Raw genomic sequence first — 24480 nt, 5'->3', positions numbered from 1 at the left:
CCATGCTTTTACTTTAAAAATTACAAGGGTTCTGAGGGTTATGTTTTCATGTGTGTGAGGCTGTTGTAAACTTTGAAGCCTCAGATGAAGGATTCCTGGCCTAGGGCACTATTTCCTCTTGTTCTCAGGCCTCCTTTCCACTTAAAATTGATACATTCATTACTACTTCTCACAACTGTGATTGATGGGATTTTAATGTATTATTTTTCAACATAGCCTGGCACAAAACCCCTCTGTGAGGAAGATATGTCATTTAAAATGTGATAATTTATTATTATAAAATAAAAATTGAAAACTTAAAAGAGTGCCTTGGGGGATCTTTAGAGATCATAGGATCATACTTTAAGAAACACTGGCCAAGGGCATTAATAGAAGCATCAATCTGGAAACTCTGGAAAGGGTACTCAGAGTCTGATAGCATTAGAGATATAATCACAGGTCCAACAGTCTTGCAATAAATACTAATTACTTAATTAAAATAATAAAAAATATTAACTATAAACAAGATATGATTAACCATTCAAAGTGCCTATGGCTCAAGAATGCCATCACAGTGGGACAATCTCATGCTGTTGGGATGATCGTCCAATCGTGGAGGACACTAGGCTGAAGAAAACTGCACTAGAGACTCTCCAGATCTTTTGAAACCTAAAATCTAAATATCTGTTCCTACAAGAAAATAGGAATAAAATAGTTTAAATAAATAGAATCACTGGGGGAGAGGAAATTGAAACATGACAGAAACAAAGGTTATTATTTTAATATATTTTAATAATAATACATTCAATTAGCAGTAATTCATTATAAAAAGAAAATGAATTCCTTGAAATTGCAATGTTTTTATGATTTTAGATAAAAATGTACAAACTCATGCTTTAAAAAACTACTGCAAAGAATTCATAGAAACAGAAGTGAGTCTTCATAACAACATAATGCATAGCACACCTAATACAGCATGATGTCCATGCTGGTTGGGAATGGTGGGAATTATATTTCAATGCACCAGAAGGCCACTAGGCTGAGGAACTCGGAGATACAGGCAAAAATCTTAAAACAATTCATAAATAGGGATTTGAACTGTGCTTTCCCAGCTTACTATACTCCACTTATGTTCAAAATATAGTGTCCAATAAGTAATGTCATCTTTCAAAAAGTGACTCAACTTCTGCTCTCTACTACACTTCTTGGGAAAAATTCAATCACAAAGAGTTCTGTGGCACTTTAAAGACTGCTACATTTAATTATAGTTTAAGCTTGGGGGTGGGGACTTTAGCTTGTGTTGCTTTTATAAAGAATGGGGAGTGTTACATTTGGGCCAAGCAAGCGCAAACCTATGGATAAGTTAGGATGTCACAAATGTACTGAGGAGATGGAGAAAGCTACACTTAAAAAGATAACCAGCAGAATACAAAGGCAGCCAACAAGATAGTACAAATTCTTAATCCTAGTCAGAGGATCCTACGCTCCACGGTGAAGCAAATCTAGAAAGACAAAAGATGTAAGAACAGTCGGGCACTATTTAAGGACATTTAACCGTTTCTTGGGCCTATATTCTTCCATGCAGCAGGAATAAAATCCCTCGGGTTGGAGTGAAGCGATCTGGAGTCCACTTGAAAGACTGAACGGTAGTAACCCGGGAAGCTCGTACTCTTCTGAGGTGAATGACCTGAAATAAGCCACAATTCAAAAGCTCTTCTTGCATCACCAACAACTTCATTTCCTAAACAGACCCGTCCCCCTAAATACAGTCACCATATCACCCTATCTCCTAGCAACACCCATACAGCCTCTGGGATTGGTGAAAGGGCAACCACGCCTACATCTCTTGGCTTTCGGATTGGACACTCTTATCAATGACCCAGGGCCCCGAAAGAAATGTGTTCTTTTGTGTACTTCATTTTAGCCGGGTTTGAGAAAGAATTCGGTCAGAGTGTAGCAAGACAAGCCGCTCGACTGGCGTTGATTTCCTAGGATACCAGCCGTTTCCTCAAAGTAGAGCGCCTGCGGCCAATTAGACTCGTCTGGGAGAGTGCTGGGCCAAAAGTCTAAAGGGATAAACTTGCCTAATTAATTTTTTTTCCCTTTGCCGAAGAGGAGACTGGCTGGGAAAAGGAATTCATTATGCTTCTCTCCCAGGCTTCACTAGACTATGTATACACGCAGCTACTCCGTGATTCCTAAAACAAGGTTACATCTTCCACCCGCTCATCTTTCCCTTGAGGTTGGGGGAAATGAATTCAAGTGCATCCCGTACCACACTTCTCATACGAGCAGGCCAGCCGCCCATGAGCAAGCCTCCTTTCTAGATAGCAAGCGGGCTTCCCTTTCCGCCGCCGTCGCCACCCCATTGCAGCCGCCGGCACCAGGTGGCTCTCGAGAAAGCATCAGGCAGCCTTCTCGAAGTGAGCCGGGAGGAAAAAGCGCGAGTCTCTGAGGGGTCGGGAGGCTAGGCTAGCGAAGTCCGTGTGTGGCGCTGCTGAATCCACTCCACCGAGACACAGTGGTCGTAACTTTATTCGCCATGTCCACATTAAGATTGGCGAAAGTTTCGTGGGGTGGGTGGGGGGAAGGTATGTGTGAGGAGGGTGAAGTAAATGCGGTTGTAAAGACTCAGTGATGGCGAATATTCTCGTGTAGTGGTTAGCGTTTAAACACACACACAAACACACTCTTACACTTCAACATCCACAAAACTCTCTCAGTGACTTCACGGCCAGTCCGCCTTTTTTTTTAGCCTTCCCTGCCGAGGGAAGGAAGCAGACCGCCTTGAGCTCCCGAGGGAAAAGACGGATATCTAAACAAAATCTATCCATCACTATCACGGGTCTCGAATAATCCTTTCCTCTTCTCGGACTAAAATCCACGCAGTGACGTTGTCTGTGTGCTTCCCCCCCCCCCCCCGCCTTCCCTTCGCCGACATTTTGTAGGGCCAAGGCTTCGCGAGGCCTCGGTATGGACGACGACGCGTGTTCTTCAGGGCGCTGCTCTTGGCTTCCCTTCCTCCCCATCGGTGATCGCGAGAAGCTCCCGTGAGCCAGGGCCTGGCATCGCCCCAGGATCTGCTCCGGGAGGCCCAGCGCCGGCTCTCATTGGACTGAAGGAAAAAAGCAAACTGTCAGCCCATGTGGCGTGGCCACCGGAGGTGGTGGCTGTTTAAATAGGCGCCGGGAGCTAGAGGGAGACAGTGAGAAAGAAACGGAGAGCGCAGAGAGCTCAGTGTGCGCCAAAGCACCGGGAACGAAAGAGGCAAATTAGCCGAGAGACCTGCGTGCCTGCTTAGCAGTCGGATAAGCGCGCCTCCTCCGCCAACCAGCTTTCAGCAGCTGCCGCATCGCTTGTCTCAGCACCGACCTGCCGCCTGGCCGACCTCAGGGACCTGAGCAGGTAACCGGCTTAGCGCTGCTTGAAAAAAGACATCCAAAACTTGGGATGGCGTGAATGAAAGAAACTGAGGGAAGCTAAAATGGAGCCTGTGGCTGGAATGGCGTTCGCGGGTGGGGGGGACACGCAGGGCCCGAGTTATCCTTGGAGGCGGAGGGGTGGGGGGTGTATCCCACCAATTGGGGCGAGGAGAGGATGGAGGCATTGTTAGAAGGGCTTCAAATCCGTTCCCTCCGTCGCCGAGGAGAGGCCCTTTTCTTGCCAAGCCAACCATCTTCCTCGCTCTCGCCTCCTGCGTGGGGAGGGGAAACCGGTATTGGAGAGGCACCACATCGCTTAGTGCGTTCCATTTTCCCAGCCTCCTTATGCAAAGTGGGTTGTGTAAGCCTTGGGAATGACTGAAACGCATCTCTTTTGAATGGAAGTTGTGCTGATTTGGGGCGACATCAATCTCAGGTCCCTGCTGAGAGGCAGCGAAAGATTAGGTGCGTGCGGCGCGTCGAGGCCTTGGAGGCGCAGGAAAGTCTGTAATTATACAATGAGCTTGCCTCACAAAATGCCTTTTAGAACAAAGACCGTTGAACTTAAAGCGATGCCAGTTTGGCTTGGCTCTTTGGAAACGAGGCTCTGATTTGACCATGTCCCTTCAGGAATCTCGCCTTCCCTCTTGCCTTCCATAAAATGACATAGATAAATTCTGGATAGGTTGGTCATTTTGTAGTAGTATGCCAATAGGTTAAAATTAAGGGGGGGTTTCTGGGATTGTTGAATAAGGGGAGGGGTGTTTCATGAGGGGAGAACTAAGCCTTTCTGCATTGGAAGTGCTCTGCATCCAGCCATTTTGGTATCAAGCAGGGAAAGCAAGATACGCTGACGCTGACGTACTAATATTTACCGATATTTTTAAAGCCCTAGAGGGAAATCTCTGGCTCTTATCATCCCCATACAATAGTATGCAGAAAGAGCTAAGACCGGAAATGCAAAAACTCGATGTTGCGAATATTCTGTGACTTTTCTGTGAGGGAATTTGGAGATGGGATAATCTTCTTTGTTACTCACAACCTTAATTTGTTTCTTCTCAGGAAGATAATGACAAATAAGATAGTTCTGTTTGATGCAGAAGGAAATCTTTTTTCTACTGGACAAAATATATAACTTACTGTCTCTACTAGTATATATCTAGTATCTGCCAACCCCTCACCATCTTTGCTCCATTGATTTTGAAAGCCTACAGTTGTATTAATGATGCAAACATGATTTTTAATAAAGTTGGTGAAATACAGTTCTCACATTTATCAAGTAACAAATGCATGCAACACTGAAACTTTTAGGCACATGTTTTATTTTAAACAGTAGGGTAATAGATCGCAAATTCCCTTTTATTATATTTTTCTTGACCTGTAAATACATTACATTTTTAAGTATTATTGACTTACTTATTAAAAGCTTTTTAAAAAATAATTCTGAAGTGAATTACAACATTCAACAGCGTAAAACTGTTATTTAGAATAATCTGAAAGCATTTTTAAAGCAGCCTTTTCAAATATTGAACTGTTTACATCTTCTGGACATTAGCACTCCAAATTTGAGGACCAATCCAACTCTTTGGTATGTTAACTGGTAATGATGGAAACCATAGCTCCATCAGTATTTTAAGAGCTGCAGATTGGAGAAAGCTGCTTTAAAGCTACAGGAAGTAAGAATAAAATTGAAATAGTATCATAAGTTCCTTTTTTCCATTAAAGCCAGTGGAAACAAAGAACTTTAATTTCCTAATCTACAAACAATTCATTCAGTGATGGCCCTAAATTAAAATGCAGTTTTGTTGACTTCAGCAGTATTAATCTGTGTGCAACGGTAGGTATTTTTTAAAAGTGGTTTTCCTTAATTGTTTGCATTTTATTTATCCTTAATTGAAATCCATGCCACACATTACTAGTTCAGTGGTGTACAATAAGAATTGCTTCTAAACAGATATAGGCCGCACAGTAACGGGCCAGCTCTGGATTAGTAAACTTAGAAACAAGTCTTACTCAGTTCAGTGAGTTTATCCATAAGAAATTTGTCTGGGGTTACAGTAACCACAGGGTCTACTGGTAACCACAAGTAACCAGGAAGAAAAGTAATCTATATTCAGTGAGTTTTCTCAGTCAACAAATTGAGGAACTAGAACAAGTTGCATATCATAATAGCACTTCAGGTTTCTGGAAATACAAGTTTATTAATGGAAATACTGGATACGCATAACAAAAATGTCACACTGAACAATAGTTTTTATTATAAACCAGTTGATAATGTCATTTAAACTATAGTTTGTTTAAAAGAATCCACCTTCATTATTCAACAGATGATCGTTCAACTAGGCCTGATGATTGTTTAACAAACTGTTCAAATTAATCACAGCTGAGAAGGTGAATGGCTTGTTGAAGTTTGAAAATTTTGCCTCAGAGTTGTAAAATGAGGGAGAGGACAAAGGCCTGTTTAAGAGGCAAATGGGTATTTGGAGTCCAGTAACATGGTTGTTTTCTGTGTGGTCTTTAAATTCTCTTGGACAGCAGAGTATTCCAAATTAGAATGACCAGTTCCTTTGGAACTAGACAACACTCACTGCTGACTGTGATATGCTGTCTATCTCGTATCCATTAAACTGGTCAGAAGCCTTTGGTATGATTTCCTTTTTTAAATTTTCCAGATATATTGCTCAGGTCATTCTAAGACGCAATACACTGGACTAGATTATTTTTGTCTAAATCAAAAGGCTCTTCCTAGAATGATAATTATTTATAAAGAAGTAAGGTTGAAAAGCCTTAAACTATAATTGGAATTTCTGCAAGGATGGGACTTTGTATTTCATTTTGGCCAGCAAAGTATTTGGGGTCATGACCAGAGGAATTCACAACAATTTCTAGATAATTTATTATAGTCAGCAACTTAAGGAAAAGAAGTAATATATTTTACTTGCAGAAGTGAAAAGAAAGGTACACTGGGAAAATTTAAGAAATCCCAAAGGATACATTCACAGGTATTTTGTATTAGACAAGGGCAGCCCATGGCCCTTTAATATATTTGCTTTGGCAAAGGTAAATATGAAGAATATCTGAATGTAATTTTCACCAAACTGGTATTTCTCAGAGGTATTGGGGCATTACCTTTCCAACATTTCTTTCACTTGATTGGTAACAGTGTTGGAGCAACGCCTGGTTTGTTCAGGGAGCACCCCAAATGGTCCGAAACTGCTCTGATGTATAAAACTGGCAATCTGTTCTCCATCAAAATATGAATCCTTAGATTTATAATGACCAATTTTTCAAGTACATATTTGTAATCCTGTCCTGAGTAGCTGCATAATTAATGTCTACTTTCTTTACTACATTCTTTGTCTATTGTCCCTATTTCTTGTGTTTACTTAAGCACAATGTTCACCTGTATTATGCATGGGCTATCTTTGCTCTGCTTTCTGTCTTCTCTACTATCCTATCTATCAGTGGTTTATTTCAAATCTAGGCTGGCTAAGATATTGAGTTGTCAAAGGAAAAACAGTCAGTGACTTACTTTATTTCCACAAATCAAGATAACCTCTGAACTCAGGACTGCTTTAAAAAGGATTTTTATTTTGAATTAATGGTACATACTACTATTCCTACCTCCACCCCCCACCCACCCCAATTTGCTACACCTATAGAAGCACATTCTTGCTTTCTATTGTTATAGTTCTCTTTCTTCTATCCTATCATTTTATGTTCTGCCAATTTTGGGGGGTTGAAATTGCTTAATCATCTGTTTCAATACTAGCTGATTAAGTGGAAGTGACATGGGGTCTGCTATATTTGTAGTGTTCCTTTGCTCTTGAAGCAAGCAATTCTGCTCCACTTGAGCTGCTGTCTCCTGCCTCCTTTCTTTTCCTTCAATAAGTTATACCCAAATTCATTAGCTGCTACAGAGTTTAGAGCTCTGTTATCAAAGAGCATTCATAATATGTGTGATAAATTAATCCACTGTCTGGAATTGATTAATACTGTGAACCATTAGTTCAATTCAAACTATTTACTAAGCCACAATCCATAATTGTAGCACATTGTATAAACACATCTATGAGGTCTTTTTTGATATGCTTAAGTATCTTGTGTTAACATTGCCAGGTTATCTACCGTGTTTCCTTGAAAATAAAACCCAACTGGAAATAAGTCCTAGCATGATTTTTCAGGATGATCATAATATAAGCCCTACCCCCCCCCCAAAAAAATAAACCCCAGTTAAGATTGTCAGCCAGACAGACTCATTTAGTACTATATTTCCCCCCAAATAAAATCTAACTGGAAAATAAGCCCTAGTGTGTCTTTTGGAGCAATAATTAATATAAGACCCCGTCTCATTTTTGGGAAAACATGGGTATATTTTACTATATGTTTGAGAAAGCAGTGATTGGCTCAGAAGCATCATTATCTGTTGCAGGCCTCTGTGACCTGCTCAAGGAAGGTAAAACAAGGGTAAGAAAAGTTTTAGAGCCTGGTAACAAGTGTGGCCTTCCTGATTTGCTAATATAATACCTAATTTTACCTAATAATAGGGTTGACCACATTTCATAGTTCTGGATTCTACTCCACCCAGAATCTTAATTAAGTTGTTGCACCATTCTGTTATAATTAAATTGCAGTCACAACGGGATTGGCAATATTTCTTCGGTAACTTAAGTGTTACATTCTGGGAAAGCCAAGTATGTAGCCTCCCTGAATTGAAATTCATCAAGAAAGCTTTGGGATTATATAGACTTTTCTGAAGAGGAATTATATGTAGTCCTCAATGATCACAATTGAGTCCAAAATTTCTAGTGCTAAGTGAGACATTTGTTAAATGAATTTTGCCCCATTTTACGATCTTTCTCACCACAGTTGTAAATTGAACAATGGCAGTTAAATTAGTAGTACGGTTGCTAAGTGAATCTGGGTTGCCAAATGTGATCAGATGACCTCAGGACATTGCAAATGTCATAATTATGAGTCAGTTGCCAAGCATTTGAATTTTGATCACATTACCATGGGGATACCATAATGATTGTAAGTGCAAAACAGTCATATGTCACTTTTTCAGCGCCGTTGTAACTTTGAACAGTCACTAAACTAATTGTTGTATGTAACTTGAGGACTACCTGTATTCAGAGATGGGTTCCTACTGGTTTGGAGCGGTTCGGCTGAGTAGGTAGTAACTTGGCTGCCCACGCATCTGAACTGGTTCTATTGGTGGCGCCTATGGCGGCGCCATCTTGTTTTTTGCTTCTAGGGATGTCTAGGGACACCCAGTTGTCCCTAGACGTTCATAAAGGGCATGCAGGGAAATGACCATTAAACAAAATTATTCAACAAGGAATAGCTTTGTGTTATAGGGCATAGAAATCTTGCAACAGTTAAGCAGCTAATTTCTAATAGCATAAGTCTTTTGCACCTTAAATTAAAAGTCAGAAAAAAGGTAGATTGGGATCTACTGGTAAAATATTGGGTGATCTGAAGTTATTTGATTTCCTTCTCCCCTTTTGTTAACAATAATAATGGAAAAATTACTTCCGCTAACCAGTTTTGATTTCTGTAATGAAGAAACTTTGAGTAACCAGGAATAGATTGTCATCTGGAAGGATTGTGAACTTGGCTTCATTTTAACACCCAAAACAATTTTCTGAGCCCAGCAGTACATAGAGGTACTCCACATGATCACCTTGGGTCATCATTTCAGAGATATTTCCTTACCAAATTCCTCAGTGCCTACAATAATGGCAGAGCTTCTAATGTTACTGAAAAAGGTCTTCAAAATTCAAGGGGATATTCAGAGAGATATCTACCTTGAAAGTAGCTTCCATTGAACTGTGTAACACAGTCAGATCTCAGCAGTTTAACACAGGAAATGTTTTATGACATTTTATATTAGGTTATAAAGTGTTTTATGATTCTTATGTCATAAAATGTTGTATAAAATTTGCCAAATTTCAATTCCATGGGAATCATTGGATGCAATCTTCAACATGTGGTAATTGAAAAAGTAATAAGCAATGACATTCCCAGACTCCAAGGTTTATAAATCAGTGTGGGTGAAAAATGGAGGCTTTAGAAATAAATACAGGAAAGAAAACATCACTTGAACAGTATCATAAAAATGGCTGATATAGAAATAATGATTGAAACATACAAAGTTTATTCTTGTTCAAAAGGAATAGATTTAATTCAAAGAGAGGTAGGAGATGGAGTAGCTTTGTTGTAAAGAAGTCATACTCTTGTAGAGGAATTCATTTCCATGAATATGGAAATCTGCTTGAAACTTTTGGGTAAGAGTAGAAGTAGTGAGAATAAAAAAAGCTACAGTAGAAATTTATTTACAGGCCACTGTCCAATGGCTGTGGACATACTATTTCTAAATTAATTCCAAAGTTTTCAGGTTGGTGGGCTATACAGTAGTAGCATTAGGCTTATTCTGATATATGCTAGGAAACTATCTCAGCTAGGGAAACTTTTTGAGGATAACTATGAAAGGAAAAGCAGATTATAATGAACTCAGGCAAAAGAGCAGAAAATCAATCTTTGAAATCCTAACAGATAAATAAGTTGAAGTGAGATGAGAAACCATAAGAAGAGATGAATTCCCACAAAGTGGGACTCCAATCAAGAAGGCTAAAGCAGTACATCTTAACAGGGCCAAGAGAAAACTGGTTCAGGAAAAGAGCTACCGGGTTCCTAAAGGTTTGGAAATCATATCCTATGAGCAATGTTAAAAGAGTTGGGCATGAGTAGCTTGCAGAAGAGAAGACAAAGAAGGGAAGATGAAATATCTGTCTACAGATATGTGGCTGCTTTTTTGCAGGAGGGGGCAGAGCTGTTCTCCATTGAAACAGGAGCAGGAAAGAGGTCAGCATGTTCACATTGAAAAGGGGATTCATGCTGAGTATTAGGAGGGATTCCTTGACTAAGAATTGCTAAGAAATACTACTTCGAGGAGTGATGGAATCCCCTATCAGAGATGTTCAAACAAGATTTAAATTCTTTCTTATGATGGATGGTTTAGTGGAGACAGGGCATCAAGCAAGACATTTTGCTCATTTCCAACTCATGGGTTGTATGATTCTATTTTATTAGCATATTAATACATTGTGAGAGGATGTAGTGAATTAACTATATCCTGAGGGCAAGAGTATTTTATAGAAGGACTGAAATCAATGCCATTGTCATTTTTATTCAAACCAGATGTCCCTAACCCAGGTTTAGGACTGATTAGAACTTCGATGGTAGACTCAGGAAATGCCAAGTTGTACGTTAGGTTGGGATATTTGAAAAACATTGCAAGCGTTGTGGTAAGCCAATTCTATGTTATTGCTAGAAAAGGATACATCCGTGTACACACTACGGATTGAACTTTGCTTAAAGGGTACTGCTTAAAAGGAACTTTAAAAAAATCTGATGCCCTCCATAATGGAACCCCTTAACATACATACTTAGCAGAGGGACCACATAAGCCAAAACTTCTCCCTGTCAATTGTGCCCTATGTGCGTAGTATAAACCACACAGAACTCTTCTATATTATGGATGGAGGGTGGCATATAGGGGCATTACCTGTTAAAATGCTCATACCCTTGGTTAAGACCTATGTTCTATATGCTGCCATCTTCATTACCCTTTCTAGCACACAATGGATGTTCCTTGAATAATTCCAATAGGTCCATCCAACGTAAAAGGAAGCAGTATGGACAGTAGCTTCATTAGTCGTCACCATTGTAACAGCTTACATTGAATACAACTAAAATACTGGAGAGAGGTATAACCGCTTGAACATCTGAGCGGCTGTCTCCCAATCTGTTCCTTTGCTCCCAAAGAGAAATAAAGGTGCCTTTGGATTTACGCAACTCACAGAGAGAGAAAAATGGATATAAATAGGTTTGCTGATATATTTATTGACAAGCCCCGAATGTTATTAGCATGCACTTTTGATTATGAGATCTGAGTTTTACATTTAAATAACAATAATTGTTTATTCTAGTATGCTATTTCCATAGTCCTTCTCAGTACAAGGTATGTCATTCAAAACTCTCAAATATGTCACAAATTGCCTTATTGTTATAACTCATTTTAATGTTTTGAAATGTTTCTAATTTTACTTAATTTTAATTACAGTTGTTAACCTCAGTGCATTCACTCTGGAAATATGCCTCATCTAATTTTAATGAGACCACTGAATAAAACATGTATTTCACTAGTTTCCAGTTCTTATTTTTTCTAACTAAATCATAAATTCTATGAGTCCTTTGACTCTGAGCAGATAAATTGAACTGCTATTATTATCTCTAATTCATCCATTCAAAAACACTCTTTAAGATCCTGAGCAGCAATCGTTAGTCAATTCCATTCAAAATATGTCAGGTAACAAAATGACCATAGTTATTATTAAATCCATGGCACACCTAAGCAAAAATCAGTGAAATGCAATAATTATCTAAAACACAATTAGTTAGATTCAGAGTATCCTTACTGCAAACAGAAGAGCTCTATAATATTATGCCCATTCTACTTGTTTATCATTTTTCACTTACTCTGCTCATTTAGGATTTCCTGGTAGCTGCCTTTTCCTTTTACAAATTGAGCTATCCTCATGGGTCCCTGGTTTTTTCACCTTGATTTTTGCAGCTATTTGCACACCTGTTTGTTTTCATACATTAACAGAGTAACAGAGTTGGAAGGAACCTTGGAAGTCTTCTAGTCCAATTTGAGGTTCTATTGAGACACTAATGCTAATCTTCCCTCCTTCCTTCCATCTCTTTTTTCTCTCTTTTGTACCATCATTGCTTTTAATGCTGTGATGATTAAAACAAAGGGAATAAGTTGTTCGTTCCTATGTTCCATTGTAAATTGATGAAATTGTTATAAGAAGGAAGAACTCATGGAAGCAAAGTAGCATTTACTTAAACTTGGTAACTTCATTCCAATGTGCTTACTTATGTTGCAACTAAAAAGATAAAGAAAAGGGGAAGTTTTGCAGCACTGTGGGAAGAGGATAGAAAACAAAGGGATCCTGCTTCACTCAGCCTGGGAAGGACCTAAAAGGGTGCCCAATGGCCCAATGGCATATCTAAGGCTTGAGTGGCATAAGGACTTTCCACAAGGAATGGGTTGAGGAAAGTTCATTGACAATAGGCTGCTGATGAATCAACTACAAGATAATTGCAAAATGGAAGTTGCTTATCATCAGAGAACACAAGAGCCTGAGAGTGCAAGATGAAATTGCTGCACAAGGCAGTGGCCAATCCCTGGAGGGAAGGCATAGGTGTTTGCCAATTGCAGGAGTTACCGTAAGATTGAAAGTAAACACTGCAGATCATCTGCTTGGAAGAAGGCTTAAGATGGTTTTTGGAGCAGACAATTTGGAGCAGATCTTCAAAATAAAGCCAGAGGGTCTACTTGTGGTGGGTTGTGAGTGTGTAGAGGATGACAGCTTCTGTTCCTGGGCTCAAGAGGTAGTGGATGTCCCTTACTGGCGATGAGGCAAACAGAAAATGAGGATCTGCACTGTAATATGGAAGGAAGGAGACCTCAATGGTCATAATCTCCTTAGGCTAAATCCTGTTCTATTTGAGTAATTAAATTCATTGAGCAATTTTGGCACCTCACTTTTTTTTTAATGATTCACCCACACATTTAGTGTGTAGTTATGCAAACTTATACAATTGTTCTGCTGTCCTTCAAGTGTGTCTTTAAAAGAGTCTATTGTCATAGCAAAGAAAGAAAATTAATTCTTCAATGAGCAGTGAAAGATAACTTTAAAAAAACTTTGCCATTTTCTTTTTGCAATATTCACTGCCTGACTCTTGTTTTTTCTTTTATGTTCAGAAAAGAATTGAAAGATGGAAGACATAGTAATTGCCGGTATAGCAGGGATGCTGCCAGAATCAGAAAATTTGCAGGAATTTTGGGAAAACTTGATCAATGGAGTAGACATGGTTACAGAAGATGATCGGAGATGGAAACCAGGTAAGTTAAATAATTCTTAGTTGATGGTAGAAAAAGAAACTTTAAAAAAGTCTTTATATGCATTGGATTGAATAAACAGAAGTAGGATCAAATGAAATAATTCTTTTTAAATGATTGAATTGTTTTAGACGGTTTGATCAATTTCCTATTTTATTTTGATTAAGAAAGTAGGTCATTTCCATCAGAGGTGGGCTGTTGCCGGTTCGGCCCGGATTGGCCAAACCGGGAGTAGCAGCGGTGGGAGGCTCCACCCACCTTCCTGGACGCTTCTGCATATGCGCAGAAGCGTCTCGCACCCGAACCGGTAGTAAAAAAATTGGCAACCAACCTGATTTCCATTCTAATTACAAAGTTTCTGCATCCCCCTCAACTTGTTTTTTCCCCCTATTACCCAGGCCTCTCATCATTATTTGGAGATCTGAGATGATTGAAAGGATAATTTCTAATTTATCTACAGTGTAGTTTACAAATTGGGCAGTTTAACCAAGTAAAAGAAGCTTTTATGGATGGTAAAATATACCAAATTAAATGTTTAGATATCAGTTGTATTGATGTTATTGATTGTACTAATCTTAGATAGTTATCCAAAATAAATGCAGGTAGCTATATTTGTAAAATAAGTTATTATTTATTTAAATTTATTGGCCACCCCAACTCCAGCAGACAATAGAAATTAATATAAGATAGTCAAGATTTGTTAGGTATAACTACTTTTGAATCTATGACAAGTTGTGTGCTCCAGCAGAGAACAATGCATAAAGCTTGGATACTAGTAAAATAATAAGGTATTTTGTCTTTACAAAAAAAAAAGACGATGTGGCTTTCATAAACAACTCTTACCAGTATCTTACATCTTGCTTCCATATTTACTTGGCTTGTTAAGATGTAAAAATAGTGAGATGCAAAATAAGTACAATCAGCACCTGATTTATAATGACACCTTCTCATTCAGTAATTATATACCACACAATGACTGTGATGAAATAATTTTGTTTCTTGTTTAATTCAGGAATTTATGGACTGCCCAAGAGAAATGGAAAACTCAAAGACATCAGCAAATTTGATGCCACATTTTTTGGAGTCCATGCAAAACAAGCTCACACCATGGACCCTCAATTACGTCTGTTATTGGAAGTTTCTTATGAAGCCATTTTGGATGGTGGTAAGCAATAGAGCCTGGAATTCTTTATTCAAAAATCCTATCGTCTATGGACTGAGTGTACAGATTACAGTTTGGATAAAAAGTTGATTAGATTCAGATTTATTCATGCACAAAATAGACACAGGAAGACTGTTTTTAAAGTAGTCATTAGTAACCACTGGCATCTTTCTCTAGCATGGCCATATTGGTTTGATTGTAATATGCATGTAAAAAAATTAAAAAGGTGGGGCCCAAACTCTTATTTGTGGAAAGATTTATAGAATAAAAGAAACAAACTACAGTTGAGCCACTCTGAAGAGCTTGAGAGAGTTTTGAAATAGTCAAATAAATTATTAATATTACAATCAATAATTCCTTCATAAGTGCCTTTTTCTTGTCCATACACCCATCTCATGTTTCCATTAGTTACTTGGATATCAGATATGGCTAATGTTCTTTTGAGTTGTTTGCCTTGAACACCACAGGGAATTAAATATGTCTTCCTCCTTTGTAGGTATTGACCCAACTACCATTCGAGGCACAGACACCGGCGTGTGGATTGGTGTGAGTGGGTCAGAAGCTGCTGAAGCATTTAGTGTAGATCCTGAACAGTTGCTGGGATACAGTATGACTGGCTGTCAACGTGCTATGTTTGCCAACAGAATCTCTTACTTTTTTGATTTCAAAGGCAAGTGTTCATAGTTACAGGTTACAAGCTTAATACCGGTATTAGCAACTACCAGTAACTATCTTGTGAGCTGGTTATTCTTAAATTTAGTTATAGGGATCCAGGCAGTTTTATACAAGTGTTAAGATGGTGAAATATATAATTGAGGGCTTTTAGAAATTTTTCTGGGCAGCTTGCTGCAACAATGCGAAGTTCAGCTGTTGACAAAGAAGTAGCATTTTCTCTTGAGGGTTCGAATCCAGGAAGAACAGGACTCCTTCCTTTTCTCATAAGAAAAGCAAACTGTTTGAGGTTTGGTGGATAACTGAAAATGTTTATAAACTTGGTAATCTATCTTTTCATAACTTGTATTTCCAAAGGACCCAGTATGTCCATTGACACAGCCTGTTCCTCTGGCCTTGTTGCTCTGGACAATGCTTACAAAGCAATCAGCAGTGGGCAATGTGAATCAGCTCTTGTAGGTGGAGTCAACCTAATCCTGAAACCCAATACATCTGTACAGTTCATGAAGCTCGGCATGTTGAGCCCTGAAGGGACCTGCAAATCTTTTGATGCTGAAGGTAATAAGATTGCCTTTCTCATTGTTAAATATTTAGGTCAAATGTTATAAGAATTTGAGTATGATAAAATGTTTGTTTTCAGAGCTTTCATTTAATCAGAAAAGCCAGAGAAGGTGTGGTTTTTCCCCCTTCAAGGCTCTCCAGCAGCAATTAATTAATTTTAATTGCCTTTTTAATTTGAGAACTACTTGGTAGGTTCAGATCAGGCAAAGAAGCTACCAACAGGGAAAGCAGACAGCTTTGATAAGAAAGCTAGAAAGTTATAAAAATGCAAGATACATATAATTCCATAAAGTTTAGAGTGACAAAAAATTATATGGCAAAAAAACCACTTAGAGCTTAGTTTGTAGTAAATAAATGAAATAGGTTTAAGTTTTAAAAATATAGGAAGAAATGAAAGAAAACATGTATATCAGCCTTGCTTGCAAGCTAATTCTATATTTTTTTCTTTTTCTTTTAAGATAATTCTTTTTCATGAATACTTATTAAAAGCCAATACTTTATTATTAATTTTAATTAGTTTTAGTATTATAAAAAAGCTTTAATGTGATACCCTCCAGTTTGTGGTGATAATAAGCATTTTATCTAGAGACTACAAGGAGAATTAGTGTAAATGGTAAATTTTAAAATGTTTTAGGTATATTTATTTACAGTTTTTTCTATATATAGTAATGTGTTTTGATTGAGAAAATATTTTATAATACAGTTTTCTCTGTAATATTTAATATTCCATCAAAATAAGTTAGGAAATATTATTAATTTCCTTATAAAATTAATAACCCTGATAATTGAATATTTGAAAAACAGAATTGTGGCCTTTATGCCAAATTATTAGTAAAATTATGGAAAACAGGGTCTGTGGCCAGTGTGATAATCAAAAGAATAAGAAGCCAAGTTGTATGAACAGAACATACTGTAAGATTCTTGCATAAATTTATTCTGCTAATCATTTTTTTCTGTAACTTTCTGAATAGTGAGAACTCTAAAAATATGTGAATTGAAAAATCTCCCTTTTTAAATATGATAATGAACATGTTTTAGTATTTTTTACTTTTTGGTTGCTCAGCACTTCTGAAAACAAAGATTAGAAATCCAATTATTCAAACATGAATAAAGTCTGAATCTGTTGCTTTTATGATTCTGGATTTTTCCAGGGAATGGCTATTGTCGCTCTGAAGCTGTTGTAGCTGTGTTTCTGACCAAGAAATCAAAAGCCAAAAGGATTTACGCTACCATAGTAAACTCTGGAATTAACACAGATGGATTTAAAGAACAAGGTAAAATATAATTCCCTTTCTTGGAAGTTCTAAGGTTTTAATAATTATTCTGCAGGAAACAGGATTAGATTCTCCTTGGATTAGAAATGCCTGTACCATATTTAAATCAACTGATATTTCTCATTGGTTCCTATTATGATATCATAATATCATTGGTGAGTACACTGACACATCAACAGCTCTCCAGAATTCCAGAAAAAGGATTCCTTTAAGAGTGTCGCTCTCTGCAATTAATGTAAGATACTAAAGTTTGCAGCAGAGGTTGCCACTTCATCACAGCAACTACCACTTTCCCTCTTTACTTACAAAAAAAGAATGAATTCTTGAACATTTTTAAAAATACTAAAGGCCATATAGGAAAACACCTGGTACCCAGACTTTGTGCAGCCTCAGAGGCAACGTTTATGCAAACTCCTGATAGTCCCTCCACAGGAATTTAATGGCAAAGTTGAAAAATGAGATTTGTTGATTTTCAGTAAGAAGCGAATGGAAATAGGAACAGTAAACTGGAGATAGGCTTATAATTAACCTATAATATTTAAGTCCCAAATCCAAAAGAGGTGAAAAATTGGTCCCAAATCCAAATCCAAGCTATAAGAACTTGAGAAGAGCAAAGTCCTAGCCACAGAAAAGATTGCCCATTTACTTGTACAGTTGACCTTTGTTTCACTTCTTAACAATGCTGCTATATTTGGAGGTGGGAAGGTTGGAAAGAATCAGAACAAAATTTGGAGAGTTAGAAATGGAAGTTTGGTCTAGATGTTTTCAAAAAATATTACATGAACAAGGTAGAGCAATTCCACATTAATAAAAGCCTCAAGTGGAAATGCCCTTAACCATAAATTATAAGAAATCCTTTCTTGTGAAGCATGAAAACACATCCCAATGAATGACTCAGCATTCACCGAGTCACTGAGAACATATTGATGGTTCCGTGCTACTTGAGAAATTGCTGATTTTTAAAAAGTTCTACAAGTTGCCTTTTTCTGTTTGCAAAATTGAATATTTTACATGAATAATCATATCTTGTAGTTAACTTAAGTTTTTTGAATATTCAAAGCACCACGTATGAAAAATTCAAATGATCCTTATATTACTAGATATAATACATATTAGTTTTATTCCTAGGTTGAATTGAGAATTTCTTAGTGCTTTACATTTATACTCATGCTTCTTTTTAAAATATTAATTTTAAATTTTTGCAGACAAATGTAGCAGTGTTTATGTTACACCCTAATAGTACAATTATACACACCTAATTATGAAGACCTATAAATTAAATGGACTCTTCCAAGTAATTTGGTAGAGGACTGAATCTTAAATGAGGATGTTTTGGTACTTCATACAAGATTGAGAAATAATGGTTCTTCTTACTTTAGGTGTAACATTTCCTTCTGGGTGGATGCAGCAACAGTTGGTCAGTTCTCTGTACAGAGAGTCTGGAATTAAACCTGAAGAAGTAGAATATATAGAAGCCCATGGCACAGGCACAAAGGTACATTTTATTTCTATTCTGATTATTTTCTTTTGATGGTCATTGTAATTCTTCTATAATTTTTTTTGTACTTCTCTAACTGAGCTAGAAAAAATAGATTCCCCATTTAAAACTTTCACTGGAGAACGCCTCAGCAAACCATGATTCCAGCCTGTTATTTCATCCCAATATTTCAGTAATGTTCATATTTGTTTAAAATTTCAAAATCTCCCTAATGAATATGATCAGAGTCACACTAGAAGATTTGATCTGCATATAAAGAATTATTCCCATCTTAGATATGCATGCTGGCTCCCTGCTAGGCTCAATTATAGTAGTCTCTACTTTCAACCATATTACTTGTGTACAACTTTATGAAGAAAACTGACAGGATGAAGCAGTCATTGTTACCTTTGAAATCTTTCAATCTTTCTTTTATTCTTAGGTTGGGGATCCACAGGAAGTGAATGGCATTATAAATGTATTTTGCCAATCAGAGCGGCCACCATTGTTGATTGGATCCACAAAATCTAACATGGGCCATCCAGAACCAGCTTCTGGTCTTGCAGCTTTAGCAAAGGTAAAGATTTTATACATGTCTCATTGCATATGTTGCTCCCACTTGTGTTGTGAATGAGAATGAGAGCAGAGTGATCATTTGTAAGTGATCCAATGCAGAGGTAAAAGTGGGATTCATTGATCTTACAGGGGAAAGCAGGAGGAAAGTGCAAGGTTGCCAACACAGAAAAGGAGAGAGAATGGGAAGAAGGAAGGAGAAATACAGAATAGATATACTGTATGATGATGAACATAATCTTTCCTTAATTTTGAGGCTTCCACAATATTAAAAAAAGACTCCAGCAATTCTATCTTCAAATATTTGAAAATGTGTGACTTTACAGGATCTTAAAGTCTTCATATATAACTTAAGGGCATAAGGGGTTCTTTTAGCTTTCATAGTCAATGCCAAAATTATATCTTTATATTACACTTGTTACAAAACCAGTATTCAGTATTGTTACGTTTTCTCTGTTTCAGGTTGTTCTGTCATTTGAAAATGGTGTATGGGCACCAAATCTCCACTACAACACCCCAAATCCAGATATCCCTGGGTTAGATGACGGCCGCCTACAAGTAGTCACCAAGCCAACCCCCATAAAAGGCCTCCTTGCTGGAATCAATTCTTTTGGCTTTGGAGGTTCAAATGCTCATGTCATTCTGAGAGCTAACAGAAACAAATCACCCCCACCAGAAGCTCCCAATTTGCCACGATTATTACAGTTTTGTGGAAGGACTCAAGAAGCAGTAGAAACACTAATAGAACAGAGCTGCAAGACACATGAACACGCTGCATATCTGAGCATGCTTAACGATATCTCTGGAGTATCAGTGTCATCCATGCCCTACAGGGGCTATACCTTGATTGGAAGTGAGAGTGATATAAAGGAAGTTCAAATGGCCCAGGCCTCAGGGAGACCTCTGTGGTACATTTGTTCAGGTAATTTCTTTCTCCCCCCCCCCCTCCATTCAGTCGCAAACAGCCTTGAAACTGTTTAGCCCACCTTCATATATGTGCTACTAACTGGAAAGTTTCAGTCTTTTGAGACATAATTTTTAAACGCTGTTCCAAATGTCACATCAAAAATAGATTCATCCATTCACTAATAATAGCAAGGGTTCTCTCCTCCTTTAATTTTCAGGAATGGGGACACAGTGGAAAGGGATGGGTCTCAGCCTAATGAAGCTTGATCTCTTCCGACAATCCATCTTGCGTTCAGACGAGGCTCTGAAGGACACAGGCTTGAAAGTCTCAGACCTTCTTTTGAGTTCAGATGAAAATACCTTTAATGAAACAGTAAATGCATTTGTTGGGCTTGCAGCTATTCAGGTAAGAAGAATGGATCTACTTTGGCAACTGCTTTGGTGCACACAAGCTTTGTTAGAGTGAAGATTTTTTTTAAGTCATAGTCTAGAATTAGGCTGGAGAAATGCTTGAAAGATGGGATGACATGATACTTCTGCAATGTTTTGGATTTCAATTCCCACCAGTTCCAAATTGATTATTATAAACAAGCATCATGGGAATTGTAATTCAAAACACCTGAATATCCCCAAGTTAACGTCATTTCAACCATAGAGATTCATTTTGAAACCTTATTTATCATAGAGTTTACTGGGTGACTCATGATTTAGGTACTTATCTGTCAACTTTATCTAAGATGAGAACAAGAAGAACATAATTTCTATCTTGAGCATCATGAAGGAAAAATAGATAACAATATATTAATAATAAACACTAATAATGACACATTAAGGCTTAATTGCAAGTGTAATTGAAAATAGACCTTTGCCTTAACATATGCAAGAGGTATGGAACTCAATGTTACAATAACATTGTGTTCATTTCTGTGGCTGGTATGGCTGTTGACTGTAGGAAAATGCTGGTGTGAATACAGCAGGAATGCCTTGGTCTAGTACCATATAATGACATTTCTGAAGCCATCTTGGAATTGGGAAAAATAAACCATAGCTTTTTGGTTGGAAAAAAGAAATTCCAAGAAAGAAATATGGGTCACTAAGTGACAAAATATTTGAAAGAGAGGTGAGGGTACAATTAGGTACTCTTAGGAACTATGTATTGTGTAATAATAGGTGATAATGTTCACCTGAATAGGCTTACCTATACTGCTTCACATATCTAAATCCAGCAACGATATTCTCTTCACAGATTGCACAAATTGATGTTTTCAGGGCTGCAGGTTTGCAGCCTGATGGGATTATTGGTCACTCCGTTGGAGAACTGGCCTGTGGCTATGCAGATAACTCCCTAACACATGAAGAAGTAATTCTCTCAGCTTACTGGAGAGGAAAATGTGTCAAAGATGCGAAATTGCCACCAGGAGGCATGGCCGCTGTTGGTAGGTAAAAGTCCCTCATGAATATTGAGAAAAAACATCTGAGTTATAACTTGAGGGAGTCCACACAGCACACTAATTCTTAAAGCTGAATTAACACCATCACATCCATATAATGCACTGTCTCTAAACCAACTATTTTATGGTTTAGGGATGACAGTTTGGTTCACTCAATGGATTATAGCTACTGAAAATTTATTGCCTTATATCTTTAATGCAAAGAATGGGCAACTCCTAGTAATGGTTTGCTTTCTTTATTCCACTGTGATCAAATGGCCAAATATTACAGTGTATTCTGATACCATATAAAACTGGTGTTTCTTTTCTATTTCTACTTTGTTTCATTTGAGAGTGATCATATAGCCACATGTTTTCATCCTGCTGCCCCTCTAGACATGTTGGATTGTAATCTTGGCTACTATGCAACATAATTGTGATGGGAGTTTGGGGAAAGTTACAGCATACTGAAGAAGCTTTTACATAAACTATTGAAAATATGGTTAGACGTAAGAGAAAATCCAATGAAGCTTTTTCCTTATGTTGCACTGATCTTTAAAACTGCTTCTTGGTCACCAATAGATCTGGACTTTTCAAAAGTTAACATTTGCCAGCAATTTAGGCAAGCTGTGCTTATTGCTCTTCAGTCATCAAAAGAAAAGACTAACTTACTTCACCAGGCTATTATATTGACATTTGACTGTTTGCTGGCAACAGCTGTTGCTATAAATACTGCTCTTCCCCTAGTAGGTGGAGACATCATCCAGGCATGGGTTTTACTCTGTCAGTATCCAATTGGATTGGGTCTATAAGTTGTAAAGACATGCCCATGAGGCTCCTCCTCCCAGTTTAGACTCAGTCCATCCTTGGATTAGCTGTGTCTGTATCTCTCCTAGCTAAATAATTTAAATTTAAACTAAACTTCTCCTAAACTTCACCAAATTCCACCTAATTGGCTCTTTTTCCAAATTTAATTTAATTGGCTATTATATTTTCATTTGACTGTTTGCTGGCAACAGCTGTTGCTATAAATACTGCTATTCCCAATTTAATTTAAAAGGATGTACAAAAGAGATTTTATGCATTAGCCTACAATTTCACTGGGGTGTAGGATGGAGAATTGGCTTTCTAATTATATAGAAACAAGCTCAGGCAAGGGTTAAACCTTAGAGGCTCAGAAACAAATGTTTGTGGCCTCAATAAGATCTAGTTCATTGTGTATTAAGCAATAAAACTGGTCAGATTTATGTAACTACTTTTCATTACAAAACCCATTAGAGATATTGGGTCTGTAAGATTCTTACAGGGTCTGACGCTGTACCCTGTGTTTGAGTTAAGTAATTGACTTGAAAATTATATTTAATTAAAAAAATATTCTAGAAATAGTCATTGTTTCCCAAAATGCCCACACACATATCTTTTTTTGGTTGAGTTCGTGTCTCTAGTCCACCAGGTTTGGCAACTTTATGAAACAATGGATACATCTGCAAAACTTGTTTTCCAGAAGCAACTTGTCAGTGAGGTGTGTGTGCTTTATGGACTACAGTCCTTCTTTCAACCTTTCTTTGGATAATCAAAACAGGATTCTTTGTCCTGTCACCCACATGCTATTTGAATTAATTGCTGTTAGCTGGGGAGGAGTGTTTCCTACTGGCATGGCTATTTCTAATATTGTTTTCTCTTGTTCATAAACCCTATAAGTTGTTCAGAACGGTGTATTAGTGTACAACCATAGAAGTCAATAAATGAGTGAGCATTTCTACTTGAGTGGCATATGTCTGGTTAGATATTTTAGAATTTTGCGTTTCAATTTTTTAAAAAGATACTGTGTCAGCCACTGGAATGAATCAATGTTGTTGCTTTTGCTTGTTAATTGAACCAACAGTTGGCAACTTCAATTAATTTTCTTAGGTTTGGTGGAATCCGAACTTGCCAGTAAATATCTATTCTTAAGGACATTCTATATTTATATATGTATGGCTTTATTTTAGTTATTTGCATCAGATATTTCAACAATGCAAACCTTGTTGAATTCACATACAAATTTTTTAAAAGTTCAATTAACACAATATAGCATATGATTTAACACAATAGGAGATAAGTTTGTGAATAGGTTGACAAGGTTCCATCACGCAAGATGGATGACAAGAATGGAGCATATGAACGATAGGGCTTGTTTTAGATTGCACTGTTTAGAATAGTATGATCAGATGCCATTCTAATTGGGAGCTTTGAGAATGGTAGTCAAACATATTTGATATCAAGGGAAAACTTCGTGGCTTATGTTTATTCAAAATTTGAAGCTCCTGTTCTAGTCCCTAAGGTGTAAGAACTTAACATGCTAATTTAGCTTGCTTTTCAGGTATCTTATCCATGGCTGTCCATATTAGCAACTTTATGTAATTACAGCTGTGATTCAATGCATACTAAAATATAGTCCTTTTGAATAAATATGCATAGGAGAGCACGGTACATATAACATATTTTTGTCCTGTTTGGTAGTAGAGAAGGCATCAGGTTTTAGTGATATCTTCTGGAAAAACCAAATGAAGGAAAGTGCTTCATAATCCTTCTCACAAAAAGTTTTCTTCTACAAAGGTACCGAAATAATTTTAGGGAAGAAATGTTTTTTAGCTCTAGGAATGCTATGTTGCTGTCCTATGAAAAAAAGTATTCCTGCATATTCTTCACTCGATTGGATTTATCTAAAATAACCTGCCCTTTTCAGGTCTGACATGGGAGGAATGCAGGCAAAACTGTCCTCCAGGAGTGGTACCTGCCTGTCATAATGCTGAAGACACTGTCACCATCTCAGGCCCTCAGGTAAAATAGTAGTGTGAACGATTACTTCAAATGTTGGCATTTAGGGTATTAATTCCATGTCCTCAATACCGTCTTGGCTGGGTCAACCGGATGTGAAAGCTCAATGCTGTTCAGCTAATTAAACATACTTGTATTTGTGAAAACTCTTAGCTTCAAGAGGTGCCAGGAGCTGTGTGAATGCTAACCAAGTGTCACATTCAGGATGAGGATTATGGACTGCCTTGA

The 24480-nt window shown here is 37.5% G+C and overlaps 1 protein-coding gene across 1 annotated transcript in view; it reads left to right on the top strand.

Annotated features, from left to right (window-relative positions):
* The first annotated feature begins 3168 nt into the window (after positions 1 to 3168).
* Positions 3169 to 24480, top strand: part of FASN (fatty acid synthase) — a 55726-nt gene continuing 34414 nt past the window's right edge. The window contains exons 1-12 of the mRNA XM_081936885.1: positions 3169 to 3384; positions 13240 to 13380; positions 14390 to 14542; positions 15036 to 15209; positions 15569 to 15769; positions 16924 to 17046; positions 18426 to 18541; positions 18966 to 19100; positions 19559 to 20018; positions 20221 to 20408; positions 21249 to 21438; positions 24161 to 24255. Of these exons, the coding sequence (XP_081793011.1) occupies positions 13254 to 13380; positions 14390 to 14542; positions 15036 to 15209; positions 15569 to 15769; positions 16924 to 17046; positions 18426 to 18541; positions 18966 to 19100; positions 19559 to 20018; positions 20221 to 20408; positions 21249 to 21438; positions 24161 to 24255 (1962 nt within the window). The 5' untranslated portion in view covers positions 3169 to 3384; positions 13240 to 13253. The remainder of the gene's footprint in view (positions 3385 to 13239; positions 13381 to 14389; positions 14543 to 15035; positions 15210 to 15568; positions 15770 to 16923; positions 17047 to 18425; positions 18542 to 18965; positions 19101 to 19558; positions 20019 to 20220; positions 20409 to 21248; positions 21439 to 24160; positions 24256 to 24480) is intronic.

The sequence above is a fragment of the Natrix helvetica genome (genome assembly GCF_964273705.1).
Source record: "Natrix helvetica genome assembly, chromosome: 1".
In the NCBI taxonomy this organism is placed as follows: domain Eukaryota; kingdom Metazoa; phylum Chordata; class Lepidosauria; order Squamata; family Natricidae; genus Natrix; species Natrix helvetica.
This window is presented reverse-complemented; position numbering and strand designations above follow the sequence as displayed.